Here is a 24,843-nt window from a genome sequence, read left to right on the forward strand (position 1 = left end):
ATTTATAAAGAGATATCTTCTTACCTGGAATATTTCTCCTTCCTAGATCCTTACTCCCTGATCTACTGCTTACAATCTCGCCGTCTTTCGAGTCTTGCTTATCCCAGTCTCTGAAAAATTGACCATCATCAGTACTTTCATAGGCGCGATCAAAGGAAAAGCTCTAAAAAATACAGGGCACAACTAGGGCTATAAATTTCACATGACAAGATACATAGAACTACTCTCTTACCCAAATAGTCCAATAGCCAACTGTGTACAGATTTTTTCAAGTTGTAAGGGAGAGAAACAAATAACATTAGGAGAGAGACACAAGTGGAGATACTTGAAAAGCTTCTCGACATCAGATTTGGTATGGAGCCATCATTTTAACAGGATTTTTGATGAAATGAAATGTTTCGAATGATATATTTTTCATATTCTGAATGATGAAATGCTAGATTCCTACTCTGATGTCTTCCAAGAAATAAGGGAGGTTGCAAAATCCAAAAACAAACCAGGGTGCATTAAACAATTATTATTTTGAGCTTTAATTTTTGATAACTAGAGGCGAGTCTTACCTGCTGTCTGTTTCGGTTGATTCTAGTAGTTCCGGAGTTGAAGACGCCTTAGCACATCTATCTCCTGATCCTCTGAGAGGAGATCGTCTGAGATTTCCCTCATGTAAGGGCTGAAAAAAAAAAAAATCAGATTATTGTTACCAAAAAAGAGAAACATATAAGTCAACATAACACTTGATAAGTTCCAGGACTGGCCAGTACCGTATCACTTTTTTTTTGTTAGTACCATGCTCCAAAACATGTGTGTCAAAATTTGAATATTCTATGGTTATGATAGAGTGCTCAACTTAAAATTTCGCAATAGATGGCTGTAGCGGTAAGGAGTAGTCAAAATAAGTAGATCGTAGATGTCATACAATAAGCTTAGGTATTTGTAAACATAATGCCATCGAAATATTAGACGATTTGTGTCTGCTTCATAAAGTTATTCTCGATCAAACATGTCAGTTCACGAGCCAAATTCTCGTCATTTGCGGGAGGTTTTAATTTTCTGCTTTGATATGGACAAATCTGCGGCTGAGGCTCATCGAATGCTCTCCAATATGGTGAGGCCACTATAAGTGAAAGAACGTGCCGAGAGTGGTTTAAACACTTCAAGAACGGTGATTTTGACGTCGAAGACCAGCATGACGGTGGAAGAGAGAAGGTTTTGGAAGATGCAGAATTGGAGGCATTACTTGATAGGGAATCGTGTCAAACGCAACAAGAATTGGCAAATTTATTGGGAGTGACGCAACAAGCCATTTCAAAACGCCTGAAAATCATGGGAATGATCCAGAAACAAGGAAATACGCTCTATTAGTGAATACGTCACACACCGCCATTTTTGGTTCTTCTGTCAGTGTTCGGAATCCAAACAAACAAATTGTCATTCAAATTAGTACGTTGTCGTTGAAGAAATTTGCTTATTTTGATAAATAAGATTATTTAAGGAACGATTTTACTATTAATTGATAGATAGACGGCACGAGATTAATGCCAGTAAGCTTGAAGTTCAACTAATGAACACGGCTTTTTACAAAATCTGGGGAATGATACAGGATTCAAACTTACTGGTATTAACCTCGTTCCTTCTGTCTATCAATTAATACTGAAATCGTTGCTCAAATAATCTTATTTATCAAAATAAGCCAATTTCTTCAACGACAACGTACTTGTGGCGGCTTCTCATAAAGCTCCACATAGCAACAATAAACACAGCACTCGGTGGCCTAGAGGTTAAGAGTGTAGACTCACCGAGATGCGACAAGGTGCCGGGTTCGAGTCCCGGCGGCTCCCGATAATAATAACTTCCCCAAGCGTCTGTGACACGGCACACACAAATATACCAAAGTCACACAGATGAGTCCGGTGTGTGTGCCAGGGACGAAACGCATAAGTAGGCATACGTGAAATCCTACATACTAATTTGAATGACAGTTTATTTGTTTGGATTCCGAACACTGACAGGAGAAACAAAAATGGCGGTGTGTGACGTCACACTAATAGAGCGTATTGGGTGCCTTACGAGTTGAAGCCGAGAGATGTTTGGCGTTTGTTTGCTTGTGAATAAAACACAACACAAATTAGAGGTTATATTGACCATAGAATGACATGTTCGCAAGTTAAACCGCACGTCCACCGCCTGCTCTAACCTACTCTTTGTTCGAATGTTATCCAGGACCGAACGAGGTCGAAAAAAAGTCCCTAGAAGACAGTGACTGATCGAGTACGTGCAATATCGCTTTTCTCTAAGACATCGTGGAAATAATGGTATTCATAGTCAAGTGCCACGGGCAGGGCTCGAGGTAAATGTAGGAAACTGGGTTTCCGCCGCAAAGACCTGCATATTAACGAACTTCAACTTTTACCGCCTCGAAATCCGCGCAGCTACCGATAGAAAATGTATGTAAAATCATCGTCATGACAATGACTTACTACCGGATATGGAGGTATGTTAGATTTCTTGCTACGCCAGGTGTTGGCCCATCAATTTTGGAAGGTACATTTCAGGTACAACGTTTTATTTATACAGGCAGTGGCGGAACGGAACGAATCCATTCAAATAATATAAAGCCATCTTCAGGTGTTTCTGACGAACTAAATGGATTTTTCTCTTTATGAGAGGTATTTCTCTTTCAATATTTTTATTGACTTTTGTATGTAATGTCATCAGCTGATTTAACTGTCAATATCCGAATCTACCCTGAAAATTTCAAATTGGTTTCGTTGAAACAACAATTTGGAGATATTCTAATTATTGCAGTGAGGGCAGGTGAGAATGAATGTTCTTGGGAAGAGGAAGAATTTGAACGTGACTAGATCCTTATCATTTTTCTTTTCCAGGCGATGAAGTGCAACAACACCCAAAAATATTAGAATGTCTGGGGAAAAAAGGGTTTAGACATCAACGAAATCAACATCTTCAGAAATTTCTATTGGAACCAACATCAAGCAACATCCAGACAGAATAGAACATATCGGAGAAGGTTGAAATTCAGAGAGGAGTCAGTTAAGGTTGTATTATCTCACCTACTCTGAGGAGATATTCAATAAAACCCTGAAGGATATTGAAGAGGGTATCAAGGTTAATAGGATAATACTGAACGATATAGGATATCTTGACACTGTCTACATTGTTAGTCTCACAGACATTGATATAATAAAGGGTGTTTTTTTTAGAGCTATAAAACTTTAAATTGCTATAAAACAACGATGGATTATTCGATTGACATGAATTTTATTTATCCGCAAGATAATCTTGTAGCATTACATTTTAAATATGATTTCTGGCATATGACCGCCACGGCTGGCTTGGATCTAGTCCAATCTGGACGTCCAATTTTCTATGACTTTTTCCAACATTTGTAGCCGTATATCGGCAATAACACGGTGAATGTTGTCTTCCAAATGGTCAAGGGTTTGTGGCTTATCCGCATAGACCAATGACTCTTCATAGCCCCACAGAAAGTAGTCTAGCGGTGTTAAATCACAAGATCTTGGAGGCCAATTCACAGGTCCAAAACGTGAAATTAGGCGATCACCAAATGTGTCTTTCAATAAATCGATTGTGGCATGAGCTGTGTGACATGTTGCGCCGTCTTGTTGGAACCACAGCACCTGGACATCATGGTTGTTCAATTCAGGAATGAAAACGTTAGTAATCATGGCTCTATACCGATCACCATTGACTGTAACGTTCTGGCCATTATCGTTTTTGAAGAAGTACGGACCAATGATTCCACCAGCCCATAAAGCGCACCAAACAGTCAGTTTTTCTGGATGTAAGGGTGTTTCGACATACACTTGAGGATTAGCTTCACTCCAAATGCGGCAGTTTTGTTTGTTGACGTAGCCATTCAACCAGAAGTGCGCTTCATCGCTAATGGACGTAGTGCGCGATACGTATTCCGCACAGAACCATTATTTTCGAAATAAAATTGCACTATTTGCAAGCGTTGTTCAGGCGTGAGTCTATTCATGATGAATTGCCAAACCAAACTGAGAATAAATCACTTGACAGCTGTTAAATCGGTCTCCATCTTGAATAGTAACGCCAACTTAAAGTTATATACCTCGAAAAAAATACCCGTAACATATAGATGCTATCTGGGAGAGAGAACGAGAATACAACATATTGATTAATCTAGAAGAGACAAAGCTCATGGTAATCACGAAGACCAAATATACCAACAGCTAGCATGATTATTAGGACCACTACCTAGAATGAGTGAACAAAATCAAATACTTGGAATGCTGGATAACTGACAATCTAGATAGACCCAGACATCGAAATAAGATCTAGATAAGTATTTGAGTGAATGAGTAACGCATTCTTGAACATAAAACTATGTCATCAAATGGTTAAATGCTATACTCTGTTTATATGGGATAGAAGCCTGGATCCTAAGGTTGACAACTATCAGGCGAATCGAAACATTTGAAAAGTAGGTCTTCCGCAACATGTTCAGGACTTCTTGGACGGATAAAGTGTCGAATGAGAAGGTGTTGGTTATATTAATGCATATGGAGTGCTATTTACATCTACTGAAAGACGAAAAACGACTTACTTCCTATACATGATCAGTATCAATTGCTCCAGAGGACCATAAAGGTCAAAATAGAGCGAAAATGATGACCAGGAAGGAGAAAACACTCCTGGATGAAGAATATAAGATACTGAACAGGTCCAAAATGTTTGAATCAAGTTTGGTGGAAAATGAATCCTATGATGTTATAATCACCTTGAATTCTTGACGTTATATCATATGTCTGTCACCAACTATGACAGACAAAATGACACACCATTGATGCACCAATAACTTGAATGACAGAGCCAACAGAACACTCCCGTTCAAAATGCCTATCAACTTTGACGAGCCGCCACTGGATCTGGGTTGCGATATATACTTCCGAAGCTATTATTATGGAAATTTAAATCCGAAGGAGCTGCAGAACCATCAAAGGCCCTTGAAAGAGGGAACATAAACGGGAAATGTCACTTTTAAGAGCAGGAACAACTCGATGTCTTGTCAACAAATACCCCTTTTCAAAGTTCGATGATCTCGAAACTTTTGTTGATAAATGAGATCAGAAGTTCCGGATTTTTTTTAACCATCTCAAGGAATTTATGACAAATTGTACCTTATCAATTTCGTTCAGAAACTTTGGAAGATGAGCATTAGTTTGTTCGGCATGTTGAATCTTTTTTCGGTTAATTGTTTTCGAGAAAAAATACAATATTTCACGGGGTTTACCTGATAATTCTGACGGAAATTTAGTAGGTATAAGATTCTTGTTCAAAATTTTTTGAAAATTTGACATGGAGGTAGAGGTAAATAACAGACATTTATGATATAGAACCTACTGAACATAAATGACATAAGGAATGTCAAAATAATATACAGTGTTGCCATTATAACCATTTTAAATTGTATAATTCTCATTGAAAAACCCTATATGGTCCAAAAAAAAAGTTCCTGATACCAAGTGCTTTTCACGATTTTTTTTCGTATATTGGATAATATTTTTTCTTCGAATTAATATATCGTAATATCAGAGTAATAAACACAGATAGAGGGAGCATATGTCATTCTCAGTGAGCAAATTTTGTCCCCAACATTAATTATCAAATTTGACATGAAGCGGGCGGAAATGAAAACATATGAGTGATACGATATTTCACTCAATTCGCGAGTTTCTCCACAAAGAACGCACTTCTTATGTCCCATAGTAAATCAACGTTTCATATTAACTCAAAATATATTGAAATAAATACCTAAATATATCTGAAATTCAGAAAACAAACTTCAAGCACGCCAAACGACGTAAAACGAAGGATGACATTAGGAGAGCAAAAGTTGCCAAACCTTGGATTTCAGCAGGTAGATACAAAAAATAATTAATATTCTGCAAACTATACCTAAATTCGACAATTAGGAAAAATATTCAAATTTGCATATTTAATCGGGGATCAATCAAATAAATATATTTCATTCAATATAATATACATTCATAACGATATTGTAAAATTTTGGATTTGAAAATATATCACAATCCAGCAACGTAATCTAACCATGTTGGGGACATGTGAAAATTGCGTATACTCCCTCTATCTATGTTAATTACTCTATGATCGTTATACAGGGTGGCCATTTGAAAACGAAACAGACGAGATTACAGACGAAATAAAGTTTTTCGATAGAAATGCTCGGACAGGTCGATTTCTGTTTCGAGGGGGACAACTTAAGATGTAGGTTACGGACACATAGCGCTTCAACCCTTGCTACTACAACACTCACCCCCAAATTTTGAATAGGGAAGATGGGGTGAGTGATACCTCATTTGAAAGGTATTTTTATACTGATTTCAGCACAGTAATTGTTTTTTCATTTTATGCATTAGTTCTCGAAATATTCTTAACTAAGTATTTGAAAATGAAGTAGTGTTTTCATGGCACTTGTAGTGTTTTGTGAAAAATCGACATTTTGAGCTTCAAAACAACCATGACTGTGGCTTGCTTCCTAACTAACTAACGCATGAATATTTCGAGAACTAATGCATAAAATGAAAAAACAATTACTGTGCTGAAATCAGTATAAAAATACCTTTAAATTGAGGTATCACTCACCCCATCTTCCCTATTCAAAAATTGGGGGTGGGGGTTGTAGCAGCAAGGGTTGAAGCGCTATGCGTCCGTAACCTACATCTTAAGTTGTTCCCCTTCGAAACAGAAATCGATCTGTCCGAGCATTTCTATCGAAAAACTTTATTTCGTCTGTAATCTCGTCTGTTTCGTTTTCAAATGGCCACCCTGTATATGGGGTAGTCAATGAGGACGTCAATAAATAGGATAAAACTCTTTAAACTGTCATATATTCATGTAAATGGTGAAAAATACTGTAACGCTAAAATTCGCGGAATATTTCTAAAGGATGTATATGTCGAATGAGATAGTAAAACCTCTCCAAAAGTTGAATAGCACACTCTAACGGGTTATTAACGAGATAGCTCACGAATTGAGACATGAAAAAGATAAAACATCCTTTTAATTGCGATGAGAACTAATGAAGGTATTTACACAGCACAAAAACGAAAAAAAGATACCACTGGTTCAAATTAGATTCTCCTCGTTAAAAACACGCGAATACGTCTGAGGGTGGAAAATGCATGTGGCTTGCGCATCGGTATCTTTATCAGATCCATCGAAGCATCCCCAACGACGAGGTAGTTTTTCAAGTGACGTAGATGTCTCGACCGCTGTTTTTAGGAGGTTTCAGACGTCAATCATTGTCGAGAAAGGTTTGTTTTACGATTTGAGATGAGTTTACCACCCACCAGCATCTAGACGACCAATTTAATTGGGGATTGTAATAAAGGTCTGGCTCCACTACCACACGTTTTTTTCGGGAAATTTTCACCTAAGGTTATTCACTCACCTTAAGTAAGTAGGAATAATCTTGGGTTAAAAATTTTCATTTTCCGAAAAAAAGTGTCGTAGTGGAGCCCAAGCCTTATTTCCCATTTCTCATGATGAAAGAATATTTGACCCAAGAAAAGGTTCGACTCATTGATGACGAATCTGTCTTTGAATTCGATTCTGTCCGTCCGTCTAGACGTCTTTGATATGACAGAGATGTGAAATATTAATCTGATCGCATTATCAGAACCACAGAAAAATCGAATAATTCATCGAAAAAAATATTTCCATGATCACGAAACCGACAACGTTTATATTTTATTTGAATATATAAGATAACGATACCAAACTTTTTGTAGAATTTCAAGCTGATCCCATCATTAGAACTATAAAAATTTCAACAAGAATATTAAAAAAAAAACAGTATTTCTGAGACAAAACATCCAATCGTGCTGAGATTTAGCGCTTCAAACTTGTTCATAGACCTGAACCATAAAAAAATCAAGCAGATTATCGAAAAAATACAACGACATGAAATCAGGATGTGATTAATACCTAAACACTCCTGTGGTATTTAAGGGAGCAATTGGAGCATGAACGAACGAGCGCTCAAGTGCTCCTGACTTCATGTCTGTGCTTGCCTAATTCTTCTTGGAAAATTTTCTCTTTATTATTATAATATTGGAAACTTTCATAATGCAATAATAATTCAAATAAATATTTCAATCGTTATCACTCGTATGTAAATTGTTACAAGTGGAAAATGCATTTTACCGTTCCGGACAATTCCAGAAATTCAATTCAAACAACATACCTACCGAAAAAACAATATGAAATACACATATTCTGTGATATATTTTTGTCGATGACTATATATAATGGAAAATAGAAGGTTCATCAATAAATTTCCAAATTCAATTAAAATAAAACCGTTTCTGTTTATACAATGGTTGTGGACATTTCGATTTGTTTTGATGGTTCAATTAATTCCAAGTGAATTTTGTGATTTTCAGTCCACAATATAAACGATGTTATGTAACTAACACCTTCCTGAAATATCAACAGAACGTACAGGTCAATATCGGTTTGATTCCTCCACACTTTCACCATAAAAAAGAATTAATAAATTTATTACTCTCGATCGCGTAGTATTGCAATATTATATTGCTCAATTAGAAGGATTTCACTCAATCATTTCTCACGCTTATGCGCTTATGAGAGAATTACTGAGAATGCGGTTCATTTGATTCAAGTGTAAATTCAAATTATATCATACGTGTTGAAAGTATACGTATCTGAAATGCAGTTCATTAGAGAACTGCGGTGGGCCAAAGGTGGAGCCTTGTGGCATTCCAGATTCAATAATGAAAATTCTTTTGGTAGCCTGAAAATGAATTTCTATCCAATACAATACAAATAAGAAATCGCCTCAGAGAATATGATATAATGCCTCGTGTCGCGGCAAGAGGCCCACCTCTTAAGCCAGCCCATCGAAGGGCGTGTTTGGATTTTGCGAGAGAGCATATCCATTGGGAAGTGGCTGATTGGGAAAGAGTTCTCTTCACAGATGAGTCTAGATTCTGCCTCTACCATTGTGATCGACGTTCCCTTGTATAAAGACGTCCACATGAAAGATATGCTCAGTGCAATTTCCTGAATACTACTGGTTTCGGAGGAGGATCGATTATGGTATGGGGTGGAATATCTTTGACAGCTCGCACAGACCTAGTGGTCGTTGATAATGGAGCTATGAATGCTGATAGGTATATAAGGAACATTCTTGAAGAGCATGTAGTGCCATTTGCCCCATATATTGGTGAAAATTTCATTTTTATGGACGATAATGCCAGACCCCATCGTGCGCGCATCGTTCAGGAGTACCTTGAAGAGGTTGAAGTCTCTCGAATGGAATGGCCAGCAAGAAGTCCAGATTTCAATCCGATTGACAGGTTTGGGACAACCTCAAGAGAAGGCTGAGAAGTTCAGAAAATCATCCAACTACTCTTAATGACTTAGGAATCCAACTCAGAGAAATCTGGGAAGGATTAGATCAGAACATTTTAAGATCACTCATTTTGAGTATGAACCGTCGTTGCCGAGCTGTAATTAACGCAAGGGGTGGAAATACCAAGTATTAAATCACTTATCAGCATTCCAGTATTTTGAAAATTGTTTATTTCTCATCTTTCACATAAGATTCGGTGAAATCCTGAATTTTTCTTCCATTTAATGTGTCTTGTTTCGTTCAAAACCTTCCCGAGAGAACATAAAAAATAAGTTATAAAGTCAATGTAGAGTTAACTTTCATTAAAATTTAGATTTTCAAAATGTGCGTTAATTTTTTTGCGCAGTGTATTTATTATCACCCTGTATAAATTGCGGATATAAACCGAAATTTCGAAAGTAGCGAAGAACCTTGAACGTGTTTCCCGCAACAACATTCCGATGACTCTCTTAATTACGCACCTTAATTGTTATCGAACACACTAGAGATCCAATGAAGCGATAGGCACGTCTATTCCCTTTCGAAAATGAAATTCTGCAGAGTTTCGAATCCAAATTGGCGAAAATCTCGCCTGACCTCAGTCGATCGCTTTTTCATACTCTCACATATTGAAGAACAATGTGAAACTGTACTTATTTACGCTTCAGATCAGATCAATGGATGTTAAATTCTAACTGAATGCACGATAAAGATATATACTGGCTAATTTGAAACTTTTTATCGGCTGGCTTTTCAACGTGAACGATCGACCATGGATGGATATCGTGTTGCGCAACGTAATCGAGAACGTAATAGATTTTTTTTGCGGCGAACAAAGCGATCGTAAAATCTGCGAAAAGTTTTACCCTGCGAATTCCCTTTTCGGAATTCGATATATGGGGAGATTGGAAATCGTAAAATGTGTCAATAACACTCCTCCTTAAAATGTTACGTTTTACAGGTTTTCTAATATGAATTATACAATTTGAAATTGTTATTATGGCAACACTGTATTATTTTTGGTTCTGTGAGGAATACGTATCGCGCACTACGTCCATTTTATTTTGTTTAGCGATGAAGCGCACTTCTGGTTGAATATCTACGTCAACAAACAAAACTGCCGCATTTGGAGTGAAGCTAATCCTCAAGTGTATGTCGAAACACCGTTACATCCAGAAAAACTAACTGTTTGGTGCGCTTTATGGGTTGGTGGAATCAATGGTCCGTACTTCTTCAAAAACGATGATGGCCAGAACGTTACAGTCAATGTTGATCGGTATAGAGCCATGATTACTAACTTTTTCATTCCTGAATTGAACAACCATGATGTCCAGGAGCTGTGATTCCAACAAGACGGCGCAACATGTCACACAGCTCGTGCCACAATCGATCTATTGAAAGACACGTTTGGTGACCGCCTAATTTCACGTTTTGGACCTGTGAATTGGCCTCCAAGATCTTGTGATTTAACACCGTTAAACTACTTTCTGTGGGGCTACGTAAAGTCATTGGTCTATGCGGATAAGCCACAAACCATTTGGAAGACAACATTCGCCGTGTTATTGCCGATATACGGCCACAAATGTTGGAAAAAGTCATCGAAAATTGGACGTCCAGATTGGACTACATCCGAGCCAGCCGTGGCGGTCATATGCCAGAAATCATATTTAAAATAATAATCCATCGTTGTTTTATTGCAATTTGAAGTTCTATAGCTCTAAAAAAAACACCCTGTACAAGAGCACATAGAAAAACCTCAGCAAAAACTTTGTCTTCCCGTATAGGTTTAGTGATTGGTTTGTGTATTTGTTAACAGAATAAGCTGACATATTTATATTAAAGGGCTTCTTGTTCTTCCAAAAAAAAATTTTTCCATCCCTTTCTTCTGACCAAAAGTTGACGACGTAAATATTATAATTAAATCTGGAAACAAAAATAAAAAGAACCAGGAAGAAACAGCTAATTTTTGAAGAATTTGAAATTTTTTCCTGCCGTTGTTGAGAATCATCTGGAGGATAGTTGGTTTCAACAAGACGGTGTCACCTGCCACACAGCTATGTTAACATTCGATTTATTTACGTAGAGAAGAGTCTTGGTGGTCATTTGAATAATGTTATTTTTCATGGATAATGTAATCTTTGCAATAAAAAAATTATCTGACTGAATTTTTCAAAATATTCGAATTGTATTGGCGCTATCAGAAAATCCATTACATATATGTGTAACAACCCGATCTTCCAGATTCAGATACTGATGCCACCCAAGACCACTTACTTGTCTTAGAAAATAGAAATACTAGAAGTTCAATGATTCAAAGCATAAAATAATAATGGAAGAACAATCTAATGAAGGTCTCGAGACATAATTATGATAAACTCAAAAAACATGAAATGATTGAGATATAGGCGGTTTTTGATAACTAGATAATTACTTGAATATATCATATGACTCGATAATTTGATTAAATTCTTCCAGTGTAAAGCAATAAAAAATTAGAAAGGCGCTAAAGTTCAAATTCGTCGTCATTTATGACTACGATATTTTCATTGAAATTTACAAATTTTCAAAGATAATTCACTGGATCGATTAATCAATTCGCTTAAAAATATTTAAATTGGTATGAGACTATTGCAGGCTCCAGTTAGATATAGGTTTTTGAGCGAAATATACGCTGTAACATAGACGTATAAATAACTGCTTCATTATATAGTCCATAATGCGATAACAGAATTTTTTTAAGGTTAAAAATAGGATTCCATTCAGAAATATCATTATCAACCAACTATCCAATACGAAATCAAAAAACCTGTAAACGACTGATAAAGAATAGAATTCTACTATTGTGTAGGTAGTTAATTAGAAGAAATTATGTGAAAAATGCATTTCACAATTCCACGTAATATTTCTAAGACGAAATACCAAACTACTGATTGTTTTCAAACGATAAATCGAGTAGTAGAACATGCCAAACAATATGACATCTTCCTAAGACAAAGCCTAATTGATAAATCAATACTGGGTGTTTGATTTAAGACACAAATAGTAATTTCCATTTTAATCTAGGAGATTAAATGAAATAACTTTGATATTGCAGTCCAAACGATAACCGAAATCATTGGACGATATAAGCTGTAAACGAAAATGACTTTGAGAACGTTTTTCAACAATAGGACTGTCCAAATAAAATCGTTATCGGTTGTCAATCAAACAAGACGTTATTTATTCATCCATTTTGAATGATCTCACTCCCTTGTACTAATTTCAATAGTGGTTAAGCGAAGGTGAGGATTCCTCATGATAATGAGCTATTTTGTTCCAGAAAATATCCCAGAATTTGCACACAAAGGTTTGGTATTTCCATTGATATGAAAAAAAAAAAATGAAAATAAATACCTCGCGATCCGACTGATTCACAGTTTCATACATTTTCATATTGCAGTGGAAAAATTTAAATTTTATGATACAAGAACAAGAAAAGAGGAAAATGAATACCCCGTATCTCGTAAAATGAAAATTTGATAGCAAACGTTATGCAGTACTTTTTCTTTTTATATTTCTATCTATATATTTCTACATTGAATTTGTCTATTTCGTACGAAATGGATATGTTTAGGAAAATCTACATATTTTCGAAGAATGGATTTTGTGTTTATCGGCATGAGCTCTACAGACGACAGAAATTTCGTCGTCATTGTATCTTTTTACCTCGCTTTTTGCATATTGAATTTTCTGACCCCCCCTGTAAATACTCGAAAAAAATCTAAACCAGTCAGTCCCTTTTTCGGAAGATATCGTATAGAAGTTACTTAACTAAATTTCAACTCACAACATCGATAAACTTTTTATACAGATAAAATGAAATCTCATGGATAGATTATGACATACCAAAATTTCACAATTTTTTTTTTCTAGAATTTCTAGAAAATACGGAACGTACCCACGGAATTTTGCGACTGATTTCTGAATTCCAGTTCGATACTATGGTTATTTTTCCAATTTTTGAAAAAACTAAATTTCATATAGATTAAATTCCTTAACCACTCAAAGTATTTGCCCATCAACGAACTCAACCCAGTTATTCGAACCCTGAACAAACCACAAAAAAAATCAAGACTCTAGCATATTCTGTTCGGTATTCTCCGTCTAAAACTCGAATTTAAAAACTCAAAGCGATAGGCTGTAAAACCACTGAGTAAACGTTCATTTAAATCATCAGCTACCCACAACATGGAACATTCTTCGAAACAATCGCTTCAAAACATCAATTATCAACAGTTCGTCATATATACACGCCAAAGTCCAAAAGTACAAAGACAACCCATCGAACCGACTAAACACCAAAACAAACAATACATACAATATAAAAAACGACCATAGCTGATCCAACAAGCACCCATCACACAGCCAACTATCCACTGACACACGCGGAACGCGCGAAAATTCCAACGAAGACCACACAACAGCGCGCAAGAACCGCCGATATCGAACTTATTGTCTATCGGTTCACAATGAGTATTATCGCATAGGTTGGTACTACTGAAAGTGACTGACCGACTTAACCTAACTCAGCCGAACGTTCAACTACCATCGCAAGTAATAACTATCGTCTATCGCTGTTGGTCCTTCGATCACAGGTATCCCAGACGGTTGATGCATTACGATAAGTAATTGTACGGGGTACATCCTTGAAGTACCGGAAGGATGTGTGTGGTCGAAAGTGAAGACGTGCAGGATGTCGATGCATAGTTAATCGTTATCATCGCTGGCATGTGTGGCACTTGACGAATTTGGCTCAAGGTCGGTAAACTCGGAAACTGGATGTTTTGAAGACAGGGGACATCTTGGCGTTCGATCTGACAGAGGTAGTAGGTTATCTTTCGATCGTTTTCATGGATTTTTGGAGGAGGTTGCGTGTTGGGAGTCCAAACGAAGGTTGCGGAAGCTTTAAGATAGCTTTTGGGACGAAAATTGGTGTCAACATTAGAGAAACGTTGGAGTTTTGAATGTTGACGAATAAAGTCGTATTAAAAAAAACTGTATTTACTGGTTAGTTTGGGTTTAGGTTAGGCGACAATGTTGACAAATAAAATCGTACTGAAAATCAAATCTGTTTTTAATGGTTAGACCTGGTACTTATTACTGGAATGTTGGTGTTACAAGTCCCAAATAACGCACTGCAGAGTAGTGCCAGAGTGTCAAATCCATTGGCAGGAATTAGTTTGTAACGGGTGTTTTTTTCGAGGTATATAACTTTGAGTTGGCATTACTGTTCAAGATGGCGACCGATTTAACAGCTGTCAAGTGATTTATTATCAGTTTGGTTTGGCAATTTATCATGAATAGACTCATGCCTGAAAAACGCTTGCAGATAGTGCAATTTTATTTCGAAAATAATGGTTCTGTGCGGAATACGTATCGCCCACTACGTTCATTTTATCGATGAAGCGCACTTCTGGTTGAATGGCTACGTAAACAAACAAAAGTGCCGCATTTGGAGTGAAGCTAATCCTCAAGTGTATGTCGAAACACCGTTACATCCAGAAAAACGGACATTGGTCCGTACTTCTTCAAAAACGATGATGGCCAGAACATTACAGTCAATGGTGATCGGTATAGAACCATGATTACTAACTTTTTCATTCCTGAATTGAAAAACTATGATGTCCAGGAGCTGTGGTTCCAACAAGACGGCGCGACATGTTACACAGCTCGTTTATTCGATTTATTTCGATTTATTGAAAGACACGTTTGGTGACCCCCTAATTTCACGTTTTGGACCTGTGAATTGGCCTCCAAGATCTTGTGATTTGACACCGATAGACTACTTTCTGTGGGGCTATGTAAAGTCATTGGTCTATGCGGATAAGCTACAAACCCTTGATCATTTGGAAGACAACATTCGCCGTGTTATTGTGGATATACGGCCACAAATGTTGGAAAAAGTCATCGAAAATTAGACGTCCAGATTGGACTACATCCGAGCCAGCCGTGGCGGTCATATGCCAGAAATCATATTTAAAATGTAATGCCACAAGATTATCTTGCGGATAAATAAAATTCATGTCAATCGAATAATCCATCGTTGTTTTATTGCAATTGAAAGTTCTATTGCTCTAAAAAAACACCCTTTACTATCCCAATAAAAATTGATTTTTGGTAGTGATGCAAAACTATTTTCTAAAAACGATGATAAGCAAGTTTAAACGAATAGGTGTTAGGTGGTGCTGCACCAATAGCAGATAGTTTCCTCATTAGCATTAGCAATTAAAATTCTTTGGGGTACATGCTAAAGAATCATTTGATTCGTAGATATTTTTATCGCCACACATCTTCAATTTCTCTAATTTCTAACGACCGAGATATTTTCCATTCAACCACTTCAGAACCATTCCATAGGTTCATTCACTATTCAGTTAAGGTGAAGTAGTGAACAGAATTTTAATTTATGTCCCTAATATAGAGATAAGTTCATTTACTTATGCATGTGTAAGTTTTAGATGAATAATTGCTGAATAGTTAACAAAATTTAGTGTATTTCAAGCTGAATTCCAACAATAAAACTATTTTATCCTATTTCCCAGATTCTAGAACTGCTAGATTGAAATCACGCAAACCTTTATGGACTAACACCTTCCTTGAATTCAATGAAAGCGACAAGGAAATTTGGCGTTCGGGATGGACTTCTTCTAACGTTTTCAACAAAAGTCTTATTGTTGATCCCTCAGAGAAAGTTCTAGGTTTCAATCTTCCTAGGAAAATTTGGTGTATTTTGAATAGACTTAGAACTGGTCATGGTCGTTGTAATAGTACCCTCTTCAAATGGTGTTCTATTGATAGCCCACTATGTGAGTGTGGTGTAGAAGAGACCATTGACCACTTGGTGAATGATTGTCCGATTTATAAATTTCATGATGGTTTCCAAGCTATCCATTCAGTTTCAGATTCTTTTTTAGAATGGGTAGTTAACTTCGAATCGATATAATGAAAACTAATATTTAGTACTCCTTTCTGCTTCTTTTCTTTTTGTTTTAGGATCCAATTGGAAATTATAGAGTCGTCAACCGAAAAGAGAGGATAAAGGAAATTTTGTTTTGGTTGAAGAGGAAGTCCTTCAATATAAATTATGTCAGCTTATTCTGTAAACGTTTACACAAACCAGTCACTACACCGATACGGAGAGACAGAGTTTTTGCTGAGGTTTTTATCTGTTCTCTTGTATCATACGTTGAAATGTATGATGCCCCGTTACATTTCCTCTGCTAATACTGAGATTCATCGACACATATGCTTGATTGTTTGAAATTAATATTTTGTATTTGCTCTTTCTCAAAAGAATATATATATATATAGTGAGTATATAAGATACAATCAAAGTATGCTTGGGTGTTAATTTGATCGACTAGTAGAAGATCCACTGTTAACTCTACGCACGGTACGAGTGATCACAGAGTTGAACCACAGAGAAATTCTTCTTTTTCCTGTGTAAGACTACCAAAGTTTTATTAGAGGAAATAATGAACACAAAACCACTTTCGAAAAAGAGACTCCCCGCCCCTGAACAACCGTGAAAAATGAACCCGACGCCAGTTTTAAATGAAAATTGATGGCCCAGTACCGTGAGCAGATGTTGGCTCATACATCAATGGTGAAAAAAATGTCAAAAATGTCTCGGTTACGTCCTACATAATTCGCTTTGATATTACGAACTCCTTACAGAGTTTCATTATAACAGGGTAAAATGCAGCGCTCCTAAATGAGAAATTCCGCAGGAAACAACCTCCACCGCTCTGAAAAACAGTAAAAGGGGGGCGCATATCTCCAGGAATCGACATAAAACGACGACCTTTCTCTTTCAAGGGATCACAATTTTTTTAGGGACCTGAAGAGCCACCTGAATTACTCGAAACTTTGCTGGGACTTTATTGAAATTTCTCAAGTTTAATTAATACGTTACCTGCTGTTTGCTAGGCAGGGTCCGGAGAGGGAAGCTATTATCGTAGGTAATTGCACAAGTGCATCAAAATTACCGATAATTTTGCATGACAGCGTGTTGTCATAAAAACTGCATGAGTTCATTTTCATTTTTGGAGAAAGAGCCCGACACCGAAGGTGGAGGGCTCTTTCTCCAAAAATGAAAATGACCGAATGCAGTTTTTCAAAGAAAACACGCTGGAATGCGAAATTATCCGGTCATTTTGATGCACGAGTGTAATTCGGGGGAATATTTCCCGAATAAACTGTTACATTACTTGTCAAACTGATTTAGAATGGAATTGCCATAGATTCGAACTATGTAAGATGCATAGAAAGTAGGCATCTATGAACAGAACAATTATCACAGTGCAGTTTCGCTTCCTACAATGCAATTATCGCTGTAATTTTCGATAATTGTTCTCCATATACATAGAATTTTTGACAGGAGGGAAATATTCTGTAGAATCAGTTTCCACTATAGGTGTATGCATTCATAGTGCGCCATGGCGCACTAGAGAGTTTTCTGTTGAAAGGTTGTATTTGGATTAAAAAAAAACAGAATATTTTAAGAGACCTCGGAGTAATGAACATAGAAAGAGGGATCATATGTCATTTTCAGTAAGCACATTTTGTCCCCAACATAAACTATCAAATTTGACATGAAGCGCGCGGGAATGAAAACATATCAGTGATACGATATTTCATTCAATACGTGAGCTTCTCCAGAAAGTATGCACTTCTTATGTCCCAAAGTGAATCAACGTTTCATATTAACTCAGAATATATTGAAATAAATACCTAAATATATTAGAAATTCAGAAAGCAAACTTCAAGCGCGCCAGACGACGTGAAACAAACGATGACACAAGGAGACCAAACGTTGCAAAATCTTGGATTTCTGCAGGTAGATATAGAGAATAATATATATTCTGCTTATTATAAATTCGACAATTAGGAAAAATATCGGATTCCACATATTCAAATTTGCTTATTTAATGGGGAATCACTCAAATAAATATTATATTCCATTCAATATAATATACATTCATGACTATATAGTGAAATTGTGGATTTGAAAACATATCAAATCCGACAACGTAATCTAACCATGTTGGGGACATGTAAAAATTGCGTTCACTCCCTCTATCTATGTTTAAAACTAGCGCATTCGACATTTTGTTACGTTCGAATATAAATTCGTAACGACCTCCAATTTAAAACACAATAAAGCATTCCATACACGTCAAGTCTTGTACGTTCTCCAAGAACACCTCACTTTCCAAATCAGCCAAATTCTCCTATCCGCCCCTAGACCTACAAAATCGAACTCTGGCGACCCTGTTTGCTAAACATTAGCCCCATCCCGTTCAACATACCCTCTACATGGCGGTATCTGCAGATGACAAGGCGCAGAGGACGGATTACCGAATAAATGTCGCTTTGTGAGGATGATAGAGTTATGTATGGAAGTTATCGCCATTGTTGAGGGCCTAAACGACACGGAATACAGGCTGCCAAATGCCTGTTTATGAGGGGTTCGACGAGTGCGTCGAGAGATCAGCGGATTGGCCGATTTGACGGACGCCGAGCTATCGATGATGTATATGGCGTATATACGAGTGGGTCACGTCCGTATCGCTACAAAGTTTCGATTTGTCTTTGTTCGGTGGTGAACGATGATGGGATGACTGAGTGTTCCCATTTTTATGATTTATGATTTTTATGCGCTATTATTTCAGAATCTAAAAAAGAAGAAAGGGTTCTTGTCTGGATTCTTTCTCTCTCATAAATAATAGCCTGTACACGGTGTGTTCCTAAATTGGAGATACAAAGGAATATGAGATATTTCATGGTGAATTCTAAGAGAAAAAAGCCCGATAAATAGGGGTCGCTTTGTTTACGACATACAAGGTGTTTTATGTAGTCCTATTTTTTATGAGTGTAACAATCCAATTGAAAAGTCCCCGGTCTACACATTTTTTTGGCAAAATTCGATTTTATTATTCAACTTAGTTGCCTTTAAGGGCGATACGGCGATTATAGCGATCTTCCAACTTTTTGATACCATTTTTGTAGTACGATTTGTCTTTCGCTTCAAAATAGGCCTCAGTTTCGGCGATTACTTCTTCATCGGCGCTAAATTTCTTTCCAGCGAGCATTCTTTTGAGGTCTGAGAACAGGAAAAAGTCGCTGGGGGCCAGATCTGGCGAATACGGTATTCATGCAATTTTGCTCTCATTTATTTGTGACACGGCGCATTGTCTTGATGAAACAACAACCTTTTTTTCTTCAAATGGGGGCATTTTTTAAACGATTCCATGCTTTAAACGATCCAATAACGCTATATGATAATCGCTGTTGACGGTCTGGCCGTTTCAGAGATAATCAATGAATATTATACCTTTCGCATCCCAGAATACTGATGCCATAACCTTGCCAGCTGACTGTTGTGTTTTTCCTCGCTTTGGATTCGGTTCTTCGTGTGCAATCCACTCAGCTGACTGTTTCATCCATTATCACATATCGACGCAAAAATTCAGGTTTATTGCACTTAAACAGCTTCAAACACTGCTTAGAATCATTAACACGTTGTTGCTTTTGATCGATTGTGAGCTCGCGTGGCACCCATTTTGCACCCAGCTTCACAATGTCTGCTATCTCGATGAACTTCACTTTACGGTCATTAAGAATAATTTTGTGAACTTTTTGATTTCAGCCCCTTTTGGGCGTCCACTGCGTTTGCTGTCTTCTGTGCTTATTTCACCACGTTTAAACTTAGCATACCAATCAATGATGGTTGATTTAATCAAGCCAAGATTATGCTTCAATTGTATTTTTTCCTTGAAGAAGCAATATTTCTTTTTTTTTCTATCAATTTTCAAATAACAGAAGTAGCTACACTCACAACACAATATTTCTCAAACTAATGGTAGGACTGCTGTCAAATTTTGACACGAAAGGTTAGTACTAACTAAAAATCATATGGATTTAATACTAGCACCGCCATCTGTGCATCAGACCGGTAACTTTTCAATTGGCCTAATACGTTAGTTTCTTTCTGGATTCGTGTCCACGCATCTTTCGATTTTCAGTATTTCTGCCTGAAGTGTCTTTCAGTACCATTTCATGGTATTTCTTTTGAAAGTTTGGTTGCAGGAGGGGGTGATGTAGCTAGCGTGTAGTCTAACGTGTGCTGCCATCTACCTATCGGAAACAGCATTATTCAATGAATAATCACGTAGAAAACCCGCAGAAGGTAGATTTTTCAGTCTAGCAACACCAATTGCAATCAAAGAATGTCCGCAACATATTTCTACCTTCTGCCTCTGGCTGAAAATGTCTTTGACGATACACGCGCCACTGATTCCGCCGGCACCGGCATTTGCATCTGAATAGGCGCCACTGAAACATCACATTAAACGTGGAATAGCTTTGATACGCTGCTGTTATTCACGCCCGAAGCATGACGGACGAACGGAGTTTCTAATTACAATCGCTGTTGTCCGATTTCATTACGTATTCAGCACTTGTTTTATACGGGGACAGATCGTTTAATGGTGCCGTCCCTCCATTTTGTCGTGGAAGAGAGAACAGATGACCACGTGATGGATTTACGATTAACGACGTCTCTCTGTGGGAATACTGATTAGGACCGCCCTGATTGAGCAAGAAAGCTGTATAGGATCCTTGCGATGGGATGATTAGTGCTCGAAATGAGCCGTGTGATGATTAGAAATTTGGCAGTGGCTTAGCCATCGGAGGATGCTATGGTAACGAATGAAGGAAAATGGAAAAAGGAAGATTTCCAACTGTATATAAATATCAAAAGATATTACTTATCTGGTTAATGTTTCGGCAAAAATGCTATGCACATAACCATTGTCAAACAGATTTCCACGTTATTACGTAGGAATCAAAATCGAAAGTACCCCAAGGAGAATGCACGCAATCGAAGGAGAGTAGCGATATACCGGTTTCACCCTTGTCAGGGATCATCAGTACCGCATAACTCAACCCAAGATGACGAACAAACGAAATAGCAGGCACCTGTACAAATAGCAAGGTCCTTTTATGAGCTCTCGTTCACCGAACACACTTGCCAGAAAAGGAGCACTAACTCCTTTCATCGGTCCGGAACCTTTCGGTGGTGTAGACAAATGTACCTACGAAAAAGATAACATATGTTCCCTCTATATATGAGATTCTGCCTCATCTTGTAGAACAAACCCTCGTTTCGATTTCCACCAATTTCAAACGCTCAATTCCGAATTAAAAATGGTTTCTATATGGAAAACTGCATGACAGCACCTGTCAGCAGTTTTTTCAGGTTTAGTCGCGGCAAAACAGCTGTTATCACCAAAAATATAATACCTTTGATATCAATTATTGCCTCAAGCAATGGTCTTAGAAAATACTATTCGGGCATTTAATTTTTTCAGTGAAAAAAATCGAAAAAACAGAATTCAAAGTAATAGCATAGTATAAGGAATCCTTATATTCCTTATACTATGGTAATAGTTTTTCAACAGAGAGTATTCGTGCAGAAGCAAAAATGTTCGTTGCCACCAGCAAAAAAATAAATGCGGCATTTAGGAAGGAAACCTTTTTTGTGGAGAAAAGTCGAAAAAATCAAGAAATGGCTCTGAATAGTCCCTGTTCTCATTGGCGTAGACTTTAGAGTCGACTAAGGACCCCATACAAAAAAAACTCCTTCACTGAGGAACTCAATAATGATCTCAAAATATTGGAAATCCTCTGAGTACAACATCTACCAAAATTCAAATGCTTGTCATCTCTTCTTCTTCTTCTTAATGTGTCTTCTCCGTCAATATATTATTGAAATAATTGAAAAAAAGAAAATTAAGTTCAGGAGCCTATATCTCCGGAGGTATTCGAGATAGAAAAAAAATACTTGAAACAACTTTTTAATTTAACAAGAGCCATCACTTCGCAGTTAGCCCATACACAATTATATGGTATCCAAGGGTTCAATAGGCGCATGAATGGATCGAGCGCTCACTTCACACCAGTGTTTTCCTCATATCTTATTTTTTGATTAGCTATTTAATGAAAAATCTTTGGATCTGCGATATTCTTCGTGAAAAACCATCAAATAAAATCTGCAGAATTACTCCAGAAGAGCACCACAGAGATCCACAGATCGCAGACAGACGTAATAAGAGCACGCATTGAAAGACAACACCGTAAACCAACAGACCGCAATTCCAGATCGTCGTGAAAAAAAATCCGGCCGATATGTCGATATGTTTACTCCTCGCAAAGTATGGCTCGAATAGCCGCATTGTTTGCTGCGGAGAATATCACGTGACGTACATTTGCCCCATATATTTCATCTTATCGTGCCACTTCTGTGTTTGCGGCCCGTCTTTCATTTCTTCTGTGTTTGAGAGAGATGAGTCTCACTGAATATCAAGTGTTCTTCTTTTTCCCGTTTTCAGTCTTTGATAGGAAAAGGAATTGGACGGGGGTTACAATGGAGAATAAAAGTCATTTCAGGACCACACTTCGTTTTTTTTTTCTAACGAAACTAGTTTTTACTGAGAGAAATGAGAATCTGATATTGGATTGTCGCTTGTTCTAGTAGTTATCATTCTGTTTATATGTTGTGAAATTTTTGAATTTTTAACCCATTGAGTTTGATCTACTGATGTAGAATTCGAGGTCGAAATCAGTTCTGTCCGGCTGGAGTGTACATGAAGACTCCCCAACGGATTGTACTAGAGACTCGAAGTTTTCAAGGTAGGTTTAGGGTACCAATAGTGCTCACTTTCAATGGCTGAGTGGGGATGGTCATAGTCGATATTTTTTTTCTCGATAAAACATTTTTCGGGTGAGCTCCAAATTTGGCTGAGTAGAGATCGTCAATTCTAACGCCGCTCGCCGATTTTTCGTAGACCTCACAATTTAAAAACTTTTGAACTCGAAATTTGGGAAAAATCAGAAACAACTGAAAATCTATACAAAAATCGTTATAACTCCTAAAATATTTGTCACAGACCCCTCAAATGAAAAGGTTTTTTGAAGATCGAACACTGATCTAGATCAAGATGAGGTTTCGAGTCTGTATCTTGCATCCAATAGTGGCAGCCTCGAGAGAATTATCGAATTTCTTTTTGAAAATTTCAGTTTACAAGCTATAATTTCTGAAATAATAGAGTTATCGTCTCAATATAAGCATTTTAGTGATCTACGTAATGAAATCAATCAATGAAGAGGTACAATATTCCCATGAAGGAACTTTCATTTTTTTTTCAATTTTCTAAGTATGAAAAATTTGACTAAAATTTTTCGATGAAAAAATTTTCGAATGAGCTCCAAATTCGGCTAAGTAGAGATCGTCAATTCTAAAGCAGCGCACCGATTTTCCGTAGACCTCACAGTTTGAGAAATTTTGAACTAGAAATTTGGGAAAAAATCAGAAAAAACTGAATCTCCATACAAAAATCCTCCTGAAATATTTATCACAGAACCCTCAAATAAACGTTTTTTGAAGATCGAACTCAGATCTACAACAAGATGAGGTTTCAAGTCTGTATCTTGCACCCTCGAGAGAGTTATCAAAATTATTTTTGAAATCTTTAGTTCCTGAATATGACAAAATCGTTATCGAAATGTAAAAATTTCATCGACAGGATTATATGATAGTTACTTAAACTACACTGTGTTCCAACGAATAGTTTATCCTACCTGTAAGTCAAAAAATTCAATTCATGTTTCTATGGGGTTCAACATTGTTATAAAATTCATAACGAAACTTTATTCCTTTACAGTCAGCAGTAAAATCACCTTTTTCTTTGAAGACATGGGGGGTCGAGTAATACATCGTTTGAAAGGGCTCACATGCCTTTAAAAAAAACAGGAGGTGCAGCTGCTGACCGCAAGGAAATTAAATTTCTTTTCGAATTTCATATCAAAATTTGAGCCTCTAGAAACACCAATTGACATGTGTTGTCTAAAATTCTTGACCACACGCAAGGTCTGTAGATTACACAGGTTGTCTCGTAACTTGGGTTGAAGAGTGGGGTAACGCGTCATCCGGTGTCTGTCAAGGTCTATAGAGTGTCTGTATCGCCATTGGCCATCATTAATAGATATTTTATCGTAGCTATTTTATGATTGGAGATATTAAAGACTATTTAGGATAGGCTACAAACTCTTCCCCTTACGTCTCCCTATATCGATAAATCTGCATGGTCCACCGTTTTAGGATTGATCGCGTAGTTTACGTATCGTCAAGTCAGTAGCGTATCATTCGTTTGGGTTGGTTAAGAATTCGGATCCCACATTTATTTGAATGGTAAACTGAGTGACATCACGAATGATTGACGCTGATTGGTTGAAAGTTACGAGACAATCTGTCTAAATCTATAAACCTTGGACCACACGTCCATTTTTGACTTACAGGT

General features: G+C 37.1%; 1 protein-coding gene across 3 annotated transcripts in view; it reads right to left on the bottom strand.

The window, feature by feature from the left end:
- The window catches only part of LOC123675950, a 142,574-nt gene that overhangs the window by 31,244 nt on the left and 86,487 nt on the right, over positions 1–24,843 (bottom strand). For all 3 annotated transcript variants that reach the window (XM_045611535.1, XM_045611536.1, XM_045611537.1), the window contains 2 exons: positions 561–670; positions 25–110 (listed from right to left, as the gene is read on the bottom strand). In XM_045611535.1, coding sequence (XP_045467491.1) covers positions 25–110; positions 561–670 — 196 coding nt within the window. The remainder of the gene's footprint in view (positions 1–24; positions 111–560; positions 671–24,843) is intronic.

Source organism: Harmonia axyridis, chromosome 3 (genome assembly GCF_914767665.1).
Source record: "Harmonia axyridis chromosome 3, icHarAxyr1.1, whole genome shotgun sequence".
Taxonomy (NCBI): Eukaryota; Metazoa; Arthropoda; class Insecta; order Coleoptera; family Coccinellidae; genus Harmonia; species Harmonia axyridis.